At 42.7% G+C, this 12,623-nt stretch overlaps 1 protein-coding gene across 2 annotated transcripts in view; it reads right to left on the reverse strand.

Moving 5' to 3' along the window:
- The window catches only part of ptn (pleiotrophin), a 50,976-nt gene that overhangs the window by 14,077 nt on the left and 24,276 nt on the right, over positions 1-12,623 (reverse strand). The window contains exons 1-4 of one of the 2 annotated variants that reach the window (XM_038738863.1): positions 5,070-5,076; positions 4,175-4,176; positions 3,985-4,079; positions 2,075-2,248 (exon numbers count right to left, since the gene is read on the reverse strand). In XM_038738863.1, the coding sequence (XP_038594791.1) occupies positions 2,075-2,248; positions 3,985-4,078 (268 nt within the window). In that variant the 5' untranslated portion in view covers position 4,079; positions 4,175-4,176; positions 5,070-5,076. Of the gene's footprint in view, positions 1-2,074; positions 2,249-3,984; positions 4,080-4,174; positions 4,177-5,069; positions 5,077-12,623 lie in introns of those variants that run through there. The other variant, XM_038738861.1, reaches the window with a different exon arrangement.

Consider the following 12,623-nt stretch of genomic DNA (forward strand, 5'->3'; position numbering starts at 1 on the left):
AAAATTAGTTCAGGAGATCATTCACAATATTTTTAGCATTGAAAAAAAAAAAGTTCTCCACATGACTGCAACAGGGCCAGTTTGTGAAAAAAATGAAACAGATGGACCCCCTTTAAAACGAGATGCTTCACCTCAAGGGGTTATCCATGAATAAACTCTACATATCTTTATAAGGTATGATGCAGCCTGGTGTCTATATTCTTCGTTAATCAAATATTATCATTGTACATTGGTGCTATTTATTGAGTTTTGTTGATGTATTACACACTTACATCTACATGATAATAATAATAATAATTATAAAGATAATATTTACCATCACAATAATGTAATTCGTTTTGTTTTTTAAATACAGTAGCTTAAGAAAGTCTGGATTTTATATTTTGGTTCAGCTGTCTTTTATATTTTACATTCTAAAATCAAATAAAACATTTTATTATTACCTTCACGGCCTTTGAATCCTTCTACATGCTTGTATGCTATTATTGTTTTTGTTTTTTCACTAGATATAGCATAAATATATTGTCTTCAAGCCCAAACTAGTAACACTGATGACATTAGGGTGTTTTTCCAGACTATGGAGAGTGCCTCCAAATGCAGACAAGACATTATACAACTGTGTCTGCATCCCCGAGTAGTGACAAGTATCTCACTTTGATGTGGAAAACTTCAGTGTCTTGAAGAATAATATATTTCCTTGCACATTAAAATAATTTATTAGTATTTATTGTATTATATGTTATTAGGTTATTCATTTTCAACATCACTTCTGTTTTGGGCTTTGCGTCTGTGCATTCGCTGTACGAATATGTCTATGGTCTAGTGTATAGAAACCCACTAGCTGTAGTGTTGGTTACCCATGTCACCTGTCCCAAACAGTTGTCCTCTTTTTTGGGGTCAAGCAGCCGACAAACCTGGCTTTACAGTGTTATGCACACACACTCCTATTTTAAGCACAACTATTATATTCTCCCTGCATTGTGCTCTCATATTCCTGTGAGTTGCAAAAGACAATTTGGGCCATGTGCTGCAAACTTAAAACACTGTTAACCTAGTTTTCACTTGTTTGTTTTTAAGGATCTCTTGGAGTTTAATATTGTAATCACATGTAACAGTTTTGAAAATAGTCTGGAACGACTCTCATAATTCCAAGTTTACGCTTCTTTTCTTGTAATAGTACCTAAAGTCATGTGTTGTTCCTTAATGCTATGCTGCGTACCAGTACTTGGCATAGTAGTCTACTAGCAAAATAGTCTTTACATCAGTGGCAGAACTTTTATTTAGCAGCACCATATCTGAATCCAGGTTTAACTGCAAGAGTTAAATTGCAGGGTCTTTTCACACCAATTCTGACACATTTTGTGGGGCATAGGCACCAAATGTTACAGTATTTATTTATCTTTTTAATTGCAAAAATATCCAAAATAAAGAAAGGTCAGTGGATCAGATTGCAAGGAATTTCAGCTTCTACAACACAAGATGGGCTAGCCTTTTTCTTTTCTTTTCTCAAGTAACTTTTCACAATTTAAAAGGCCAGAGGCATGTAACTTATTGCCACTTCTCCAAAAACTTTTGCTACCATAATCTATATAGCTATTTAGCGGGACCATTATTTCCTGCAGTGTGTTCATCACTTCTGACAGGCTCATTGCAGAGCAGCGGGCTCCTGCCTGACAGGCCTTACTGGGGGAACAAAAGTCCCTCAGGCTTGTCACTGTAAGACATTTCAGCTGTGAAGGCTGTACAGTCTCAAGCCCAAAAAGCAAATGACAAAGCAGGATGATTTTTCCTGTGTTTTCCATGACGACGTATCACGTCCTCAGCAGACATTTCTGTTGTACCTCTAATTAGCTAGCTTACTCATTCTTATTGTGAAAATGGAACCATTGTTTGTGTGAATGACAGCACACAAGGTGGGGAAGGTGTGGGGTGAGAGGGATGGGAGCCATGTACTGAAGGAGGGAAGTTTTCTGGGTCTTAGATTATTTAAATACTATTTAAAGTAGACTTTTTCTTCCAGCCCACATAGCACCTATTTCCATATTCCCTCCCAGTCTAAAAAGTCTTCCCTTACCTCCAAACTTCTTCTTCCAGTTGCAGGGGATCTTGCAGCGCTGGGTTTTGATGGTCTGCTTGCAGTCAGTGCCAGTACGCGTTCCCTCCCTGGTACCAAGTCCACAGTCCCCTTCATTGGCTACACACACACTCCACTGCCACTCCCCACAGTCCGACTTGCGCTCCTTCTTTCCTGAAGGACCACATATGCACCAGTTCTGTAACCTTCTAACATTAGATGAAGCCAGATGAAGTTTGATACAGAGTTGTTTTGGGGCAAGGTCAAGTCAAGTCTCCAGTCAATTGAAACTAGTGGACGTAGTGCAGTGTTCAAAGTGACAACTCTTGTCAAAGCAAAGGCTCAATACATGTGTAAGGTTTTTGAGTGCACAATACAGTCACATAAGCAAGTCTTCATAAGCAAGTCCACATGCAAGTCCATAGATCTCTGAGTGCTACCCATTAAAATGACATGCCCATAACATTTTTCTTTAAAACCAGTGTAATAGTTAGTTTTGACATAGCTGAGAAGTTCTTTCAAGTTAAGGCCTAATAATCAATTATTTAAAATATAGACACATATTCAAGTCCATGTGTGGCCTTGCAAAGTTTGCCAGACATTGTCTTATATTTAGTTTCCCATGGATTTTAGCAGCCATCTTCAGACTTTAAGGTTTTTGCATTCAGGGGGAAGTCATGTAAGGGATCAAGTTTTAGGTCCAGTCTCACTGCAGTCAGGTCTCAAGTTCAGATTTATATGTCTTGAGTTGATGAGTTTACTTGTTAAAAATATTTAATTCAACAAAGAGAAATATCTATCTATCTAAGTAGCAAAGAAAGTGTATGCAATGGAGCTGATGTTTCACTGGTATCAAAATATGACTTTATTACTTACATTACTTGTTTAATGATGGAGAAGCAATGTCTGTCAATTAACCTCATCAACATAAAAACGACTTTTCCCAAGAGGAGTTACACGCAGTGCTATCACCTTCCAAAAGGCTGCACTGTGAAAATGTCCCTCTTAACAACTTATTCAGTTGGACACAACTCTTAAAAATATATGAAATGAAAATAGTAGCCGTTGGGGTTGTAGTAATTTGTCTCCTTTGAGAATTTACCAGAAACAAACAGCAATATCTTGCAAGAAAGGCAAAATTTGTCAGATAACTCCCACTTGGGTAAAGAAAACAACATTTAGCCTAATTTAAATTCAAGAAAAAAAGTTCATTTGCATTGGAAATTAGCACAAGCACCTAAACCCATTACAACTGCCTTGAAATAATCTGAAAAAGCCCAGGAGGGGCTAAATACTTTTATAAACACTGCAAGTAGCACTTTGCAGTTTCTGTTTAATAACCAAGATTCTAATATGTTTTGTATAACCAGAACTGCAGACATTTTTTTCTTGAATTTAAATTAGGCTAAATGTTGTTGTCCTTTGCCCAAGTTACCCAAGAGGTGTCTGACTTACTTCTTGTAAGATATGGTAAATTCTCAAAGGAGACAAATTACTTCAACCCCAAAGGCTATTTTTTGTTGTGTCCAGCAGAATAGGTTGTAAAGAGGAACATTTCTCACAGTGCAGACTTCTGTGGGGTGATGAGCACTGTATGCCACTCCAGGAGCAGTCCTTTTAATATTGGTGCGGTTAACAGACAGACATGCTTCTCCGTCTATCATCAAACAAGCTGTGAAATGCCAAGTCATAATTTGACACCAGTGAAGCATCAGTTACATTTTATGTTTTTCTTTGTTAAAGGAAATGTATTTAACAATGTAATCATTTAAAATGGATTTCATACAGAACATCACAGTGCTCCCGTTTAATTTCAAACTACGCTACAAAGGAAATCTGAACCTTTTGTAGATTTGTTCTGTAGATGTTTCCATAATTGAAGAATCAGTCCTTCGCTTTACAAGATTCACCTTGTTTCTCTGCTTTGCCTCCTTCAGCTGCCATCACCGTTAGCACCAGAAGTGCCATCACAGCCACCCGTGTCAAGTGCTTCTGTCCAGTCATTCTGAAAGAGAGACAAGACTATCGTTAGAGGCTTTCTTTACACAGTTAAAGTGTTACCAGTGTTTGCTATTTGGGGAATGTAAAGTTTATCCCTACTTCTATGTTGATTTATGATTTCTTACATTTCAAAAAACTGCATTTTGAGAACTCATGACTTTTGAACACTCCTGAACCTGAACTTGATACATTCAGCTCAGGAGAAAGGAGAAAAAGAACCATAGTTGTCCCAAGTCCCATGAGATAGAGAGAGAATCGCCTGGGGTATTTCCATCTTTCATCTTGTGTTATTTCCACTGTGCTGGATTCCAATATCAACATTTTGATTGTCTGCACTGCCACTACACTGTCAGTCACGGTTGTATTTGTTGTCAATCTCTGAAACCGTGTCACAGGTAGATACAGTCACCATACGGGTTTGATTTGATTTGTCAAAACTGTTATTTCTCTACCCCCTGTAGTCCAAAGCAAGAAGAGACGTTCAACACATTCAAAAATATCATGTTGATAATGTTGATTATTAATAATGTACTATATTAAAGATGTCACAGACCTTGGCTGAAGTTAAATCAACCTTTGCTCAGAATATGAGATAGAGGCTGAATTTACTATCAAGGCTGTTATCAATGGAGAAATTGGGCCTTCTGCCTCTTCCTTGACGGATGTCTGTTTGTGGAACCAATGCCAGTGGTTTACATCATTTAACTGATCAGCAAGTGGCGGTAATGACCCAAGAAACACTTCAATGTGCCAACAAAAGGCAGTAAAGAAGAACACTGCTAGCAAGTAAATACGGATGTAAGCAAAGCAGGTGCCAAAATGTTGAAAAAAAGTGCTTTTCAAATTTTTTGAAATACAGGAAATACATTCAACATGGTTATTACTCACAAAAAGTGTTGTCTGTATCCTTGAGGTGTAGAAACAGGGGCTGGTGTTACCTGTGTTGAGTTCCATACAGTAATATGGAAGCCCTAATAGGCAAGTAAGAAAAAACTATTTTGGTGATCCATTTAGTCTGACTAAGTCTGATCTAATTAGTTTTCTTTCCTGTGTTTATGACTTAATAACACGTCAAAATAAGGATTTGCCTGGATAATCTTCACAAGTTCCCTAAAGTTCTTATCATCTGTGAAACAGGTGGGAAAAAAAACAATGTTTGTTTGTTGTCCTAATATATTTTATATGATATGAGATACATTTCTACCCAAAAAAAAGATATGTTGACAGTGATATTAGGGAAAAAATGCTTTTAGTCCTATTTACAACATGTTTGAAGAGCGAAATAGGTGGTTTAGAGTGAGTTATTATTATTATTTTTAGTGTGAGTATTCACGTTTTAGCTGCCAGAAGATGCAGAGGCTTGTAGTTCAACAGAAATTGCGCCTGCTGTAAGAAAGCGAGAAAAGAGCAAAACGACTGGGAGGCCACAATATATTGCCACTATACAATTTTCATGAAAAACAATGTTGTCTGTCTCTTTGGCCTTGTTCAGATTACAAGACCAAATACGTTTGTTTGGTATATCCAATTGTATCCACATTGATTTTAGAAAGTCTTGACAGCAGAAAACATCAAATGAAATTTTTGCTAATCTGATTCAAGCTACATTTGGAGACTCTGGATAAAATCAGATTTCAAAGTGTCTTTTGCATCACAGCAAACAACATTAAATCCAGAGTTACGGAAGTGCATCAGAGTGGCTGAACAGAATCCTGTTGCAGAACTACTCTGTCGCTAAGTTTGTCTGGTGCAATAGAGGAGGGCAGCATGATTATTTGGATGGATCGCCTTTTCTCATGCTTGCGTGTTGGATAGCCGCCTCACCACCATATGTGGTTACTGACGCCTAAGTCATTACCGCAGTAACCCATTCAGATAAGTTGGTGATGGGACACACAAATTCAATATGATCACTTGCAAATGAGAAAGATTTGATTCGAGAAACAATTCCAATTTACTTGTAGTCCAGACAAAACCTTTGTTTTGCTCGTTTGCACAGAGCTGCTGACAGGTTTTAGTTGGTTGAAGGTTTTAAAAAATCTAAAAAGTACTCCACATTATCAAACTAGCCTTTATTATGTAATCCTCCAGTTGGTTCTGGATCAGCAGAAAGCTGTTACTATCACCAGAAATTATTACACAAAATACACTCTCTTCAACTTCCCTGCCTACATCCCCCCCTTCCCCTTTTTTTTGAGAGAAATCCTCCAGCAGACAGTGCTCTCTGAGAGGAGAGACTGCATGAGACTGAAGCAATTACCAAGTGTCTGGCTCCAAAAATGCTCCCCTGTGCTCAAATTCCTGTAGAAAGGTTGAGCCTGGCAGCGAGATAATATCCATTTGCCATTTTTAATTAATCATAAGTTGGCTCAGAGACCCCTACCCTATTGTGTAATGAACTTTTCATTTCACTCACTTAAGAATAAGTTAAGTCTGTTTAGAGGACGGTGAAAGCGCTCTGAAATTTAAAATAGGTATTCAAACCTTATATTTAATTAGGTGTTATTGTAGTGCATTTTACCTAGGAGTTAATGTCTCCCAGCACTTCTTAGAAACTCATAATGAGCCTTATGGCAGCTGCTGTAGTCAGCCTGCCAGGAAAAGCCGTCTAAATCCTTCACACGATTGATTTTATACTTTTCCGACTGTGGCAGCGCTCAGACGAACACTATTTTGATTAAATACTTCAGACTCCATGTCCCAGATTTTTTTTATATTGACTCTTTTTAAAACATTCAAAACTATTCTCCATAACCCAAATAAAGAAAAAAAAATCCCAACTGTAAGAAGTGTATACAATGTGTTTCAGAGAGAAAACCCAATGAAAGCTCCCCGATAAAGATCATATTCCAAGAGAAAGGCATTGTGGCCTTTCAAAAGATAAGAAAGCCTTTTCCTCAGTTAGTCATACACAGAGTGATGGGCTCTCGGTGCAGTGCAGGCATAAAAAAGGATGAGGTTGATGACTTTGAATGAGCACTCCATACAGTAGGTTAAGTCTTGGAATTAAACTGAATCAACCATTTCCTCTGTAGCTGGAGAGAATCCTCTGAGACGACAGGTTTCTCCTCCTCTTGAGGTCAATAAATTAAATGGAAGTCTCTACCAACCATGTAGCTCCTATTTCCAGAGCATGACAGCACCTATAATGGATGACTGGGTGGATTGGAGCATTTGCCTATCATTCGTCCAGCATGTGTGCTGCCTGTGTACCACTTTGATAAGAAACTCTGGGGATTGCCAACTTAAAGGACATCTTTTTGCGCTCTTCCACAAATGCTTTTCCCCTTTTTTTTCCTCAATACACACACAGTCAGACACACTTACACCTCGACACTTTGTGACAGAAAGAAGAGGAGGTTTGTTTTGTTTTTTAAATCACCAACTGACATTTTTTCCTTTCACGTCTTGGCCCCTGGCAACCTGACCACGACTTTCTTATTCTCATGACTCAAACCCCCATAATTAGGCTAAAGCAACTGGATTTTTATATTGGCTCAATGCATCATTGTCCCCCAGATCACGTCATCCATCAAAGAGGTGGTGTTTTGTTTTGCAAGAACCCCCCCCCGTTTTTTTTATATGAAGGATTAAGACATATTTAAGTGTTCTGCTAAACTTGATACCCATAGAGCCAGACAAATGAGAAGGGTCATCAGTCATTATTCAAATTTTAAGCTAGATATGTGATGCTGGCTATTGAATACCTGAAGGTTTAGTGAACTGAATGCTTCTATTAGAAGAAAATCATGCCTCAGAGGTCATAGCACGATTTTACCTTTCAGAAAAACGTAGAGTTTGTGATTTTTTTTTGTGACAGGTTCTAAAAGAGAGAGTGCTCATTGTAATAACAAGACAACTTTTAAAGCATGCCTTTAATGTGTGTATGAAATGTGTGCTGAAGCTTCACTGAAACAATTAACCCCACTTTCAGATTAGGGCTTTACTCTTGACTCACGTGCCAATTATATAATCAGATGCTTAATTTAAAGTAATATAAACAGCAAAAAGCATCAAATTATCACATTTGAGAAGCTAGAACCAAGAATGATTTGCTTGATAAATGACTGGACGAATAAATGATCAAAAAAGGTGATATAACAACTATAAATGTATACTTTTATAATGTTCTTTCCAGCAAAATGAGATCACATTTAACAACTTGTGTAGTTCCCCTTCAAGGGAACTCGAACTGCGTCAGTGACGACACTATGGGAACGCCTCTGGGCGTGGCAGGGCTGAAATCATGAATGAAACTACTCCAATCCTATTGCCGTTGCTAGAACGGTAGCGTGTGACGGCGTAACTGGAGGTGTGTATAAGCACGCCGGCACACCGGACACATTAGCTTTTTTCTATTCAGCAGGCACTCTGGCATGTTTGAGAAGCAGAGGAGATGGCTGGTGAGCAGTTCAGGCAGTGTGTCTTTCCATGCCCACGCTACATCACGGCTGGGGACACTCATGCCCTGTGTGTTTCCTGTCAGCTCTCGAGGGGGCTGGGGTCCTGTGCGGCTCTATTTTCCGAAGACGGCTGGATGCCCACCTCCAGCGTCTGGGGCTGTGGCTCAACGCGAAGAACGGACTGCCTTCCTAGGGGTGGTGTGGGACTCGACGACGATGCGGGCCCACCTGTCGCCTGCACGCGTCAGGTCCATTTTGTCCTCGGTGACCAGAGTGAAGCTAGGCCGCACCATCACTGTGAAACACTTTCAGAGGGTGTTGGGTCTCATGGCGGCAGCATCCAGCATAATCCCGTCTGGCCTGCTGCACATGAGAGCCCTGCAGTGGTGGTTAAAATCCAAGGGATTCTCCCCGAGGGGAAAACCGTTCCGTATGATACGGGTTACGAGCAGGTGCCTTCGTTCCCTGTCAGTATGGAGGAAGCCTTGGTTCCTGTCCCAGGGTCCCGTGGTGGGAGCGTCATGTCGCCGGACAATTATTTCAACAGACGCCTCACTCGCGGGGTGGGGCACGGTCATGGACGGCCGCTTTGCGAGAGGCTCCTGGCAGGAGCATCATTTCTCATTTCTCTTGGCACATAAATTGCCTGGAAATGTTGGCGGTTTTCAGAGCTCTGAGGAGTTTTCTGCCCGCTCTCCGACGTCGCCACGTCCTTGTCAGGACCGACAACACGGCGGTGGTGGCCTGCACTTGTGCCCGTTATGCAAACTGGCACATCAGATCCTCCTGTGGTCCCAGCAGAGACTGCTGTCCCTCAGAGCGACATACGTCCCTGGGACCCAGAATCAGGGTGCAGACCTGCTGTTGAGACAGGGGCTGAGGCCCGGGGAATGGAGACTCCACCCCCAGGTGGTGGAGTTATTGTGCGAAAGGTTCGGCCCCATCGACGTGGACTTGTTTGCGTCTCGAGAGACTACGCACTGTCCCCTGTGGTTCTCCCTCTCGCCCCCAGCCCTGCTAGGGCTGGATGCCATGGTGCAGACGTGGCCGAGGCTGCGTCTGTATGCGTTTCCGGTATGCGGTTCTGAAGCGGGTCCGTCAGGACGGTGTCAGCCTCCAGCTGGTAGCCCCATTTTGGCCTGGCTGAGTGTGGTTCTCGGACAAAATATCGCTCCTCGAGGGCCCGCCATGGCAGGTCCCGCTGAGGAAGTGGAGGGCCAGGTCTTTCACCCTTGCCCCGCCCTGTGGAGACTGTGGGTCTGGCCCCTGAGGGGGCCCAGTTCCTGGAGGCGGGCCTGAAGGCGGGAACAGTCGAGACGCTGCTCAGCTCCAGAGCCCCGTCCACGAGAAGGACGTACGGCCTGAAGTGGAATGTGTTTGCCACCTGGTGTAGAGAACGGGCAGTGGACCCAGTTACCTGCCCGGTGACTACGGCACTGGAGTTCCTCCAGGACCGTTTCTCTGCTGGCCTTTTCCCATCCACACTAAAGGTGTATGTGGGTGCCATGGCGGCGTTCCACGCTCCTCTGAGGGATGGGCCTCTGGGGAGGCTTCCACTGGTCGTGTGCTTCCTCCGTGGAGCCCAGAGGATGAGACCCGTGACTCGTTCCAGGCTTCCCATCTGGGACCTGGCGGTGGTTCTCGAAGCGCTGGCTGAGGCCCCCTTCGAACCCCTGGAGTCGGCTGAGGCCAAGCACCTGACCCTTAAGATGGCCTTTCTCCTCGCTATCACCTCTCTGAGGAGGGTGGGGGATCTCCAGGCACTTTCGGTTTCTCCTCAATCCCTGGAGTTTGTCCCGGGGAGGGTCAGAGCCATCCTGCACCCCTGTCCCTAAGGTTCTGTCCAGGTTGGCAGGGTCTACGGTGCTGCAGGCGTTTCATCCCCCACCTCATGTGACGGCGGAGGACGGGAGACTTCATCTGCTCTGCCAGGTCAGAGCACTGAGTATTTACACTCTGAGGTCCTCCCAGTGGAGGAAAGCAGACCAGTTGCTGGTGTGTTTCGGGTCCCCCAAGGCTGGGCTCCCCGCTTCTAAACACACGATCAACAACTGGATTGTTCAGACTATTTCCCTGGCCAGGTGCGCGGATTACCTTCACCTCTGGCCGTAAGGGCGCACTCTACTCGAGGCATGGTGGCCTCTAGGGCCCTCCTCGTAGGGGCTTCGCTCCAGGATTTGTGTGAGGCAGCTGGCTGGGCCACTCCTCACACTTTCATCCAGTCTGGACCTTCCTTCTGCACCCGGCACCCGTGCGCTCTCCTCTTAGTCATGCCTAAGGTTACTGCACGCTGGGGGGGCAGGCGGAGGCTTCGGTGTGGAATAGTGGGTATTCTCGTTCCCAAAGTGTCGTCACCGATGCAGTTCGAGTTCCCTCGAAGGGGAACGTCTCGGGTTACGTATGTAACCCTTGTTCCCCGAGAAGAGCTAATGTGTCCGGTGTGCCGGCGTGCTTATATATACCTCCAGTTACGCCGTCAGACGCTACCGTTCTAGCAACGGCAATAGGATTGGAGTAGTTTCATTCATGATTTCAGCTCTGCCACGCCCAGAGGCGTTCCCATAGTGTCGTCACTGACCCAGTGTCTCGTTCCCCTTCTCGGGGAACACGGGTTACATACGTAACCCGAGACGAACTCTAGTAGAGTTCCCCATTTAGCTAAGACAGGAACAGGAGAACTGAGTGTTTGCAAACCTTACACCGTGGGGGTTACTTTAGCTGGCACATCAGAAACATCCATTGGCCTATACGCCGTATGAGCCAGTGAGAATTAGTCCCATCAAACCCTCAATTCGCCCCATTGATCCAGACCCAGATGTGTGTTCCTGGTTAAGGGAATGGAGGAGGAAAACCAATGCTTGCCACAAATCGATGGACCTTCAGTGACTCCTTGTGTGCTCCAACAAATAAACACAAGGCGCTCCACCCCTCTGGAGACGCAAAACGCTCTCCATCACTCTCCTCTCTCTCATTAGGACTGACGTAATCCCTGCTGAGTACATAAAGGAGAATCTGTTTTTACTATTAGATCCTTTATTGCGTCTGATACAAAGGCAGGAGGCGATGGAGTCCACAGTGCAGGAATGAAGGATATAGCAGTTTAACGAATCAATTAGGTGGATCACATGGGTTATTAGCTGTACTGGATGAGGGAAAAGATTTCCACCGTTATCGTTCAGTTAGGAATGGACTTTGGTTTCTTTAATTTAAATCATTAACACCTCAAAGTTCTTAATCAGAGAACTTGTATACAGTACATACATATGGGGAGCATGTAATTAAGCAACAGCCTCTCTGTGGTGTGTTAATGATGAACACAAATATTATCAGCACACACGTATGTTTTTAATATCTCTTAGCTGTACATGAATTATACTTGTTTTTTTAATAACTCTTTTTCCCTGGGGTTTCCAAAGGCAAGCTTTTCGCAGCTCTCTCTCTCTGAATCCATCACACAATATTTACAGTTGTGTTAATATGAAGTGTTATATAATGTTTTATTTTAGTCCATATGTGCCTTTGAGTAATGTAAAAAAGCAGCAAACAATATTTAGAATGCACAAATATGCATATGGCATTTTAGTAGAAAAACTTATAGCAGCTATAATCTATATTCTGATAATCACATTGCAACAAATGTAGCGAGTGTCAGCTCATTGTTTAGCTGTCCGGCCTCCAGCCATACTGTTTTGTTTACAGGGAAAAGCTCTAAAGCTCTAAAAACGTACACTGTACACTACCTGCTCTGCACCAAACATACAGTTAGTGTCTAGCTGGTGAACATAGTGGAGAATTTGCAGCTAAAGAGCTAAACATATATTTTCCTCAAAGGTCAGTAGAGACAGTGTGTTGTTACATAACTGCTGGCTGTTCAGATGGACAACTGTTCACCATATGAACTTTAAAGGTGATGATATGACAATGTTGAGTTCACAAGTTGTTTCTGCTGCCTCCAGGTGGGCCACACACTCAGTTATTGCAAATTTATGTCATCATTTGAATTTAGAAAAATATATCAAATAAAATTTAGACCAATGTTCTATATTAAAATGAAAGGTTGTCTCGATATAAACACTCAGACATACTTACATTCCACTCAATATAAAAGGGTACATATTTACATCTTGGCATAACAATCCCACTAC

This window comes from Micropterus salmoides, unplaced genomic scaffold (assembly GCF_014851395.1).
Source record: "Micropterus salmoides isolate LMB-PRFRI ecotype aquatic unplaced genomic scaffold, ASM1485139v1 Ms_hic_scaffold_23, whole genome shotgun sequence".
NCBI lineage: Eukaryota > Metazoa > Chordata > Actinopteri > Centrarchiformes > Centrarchidae > Micropterus > Micropterus salmoides.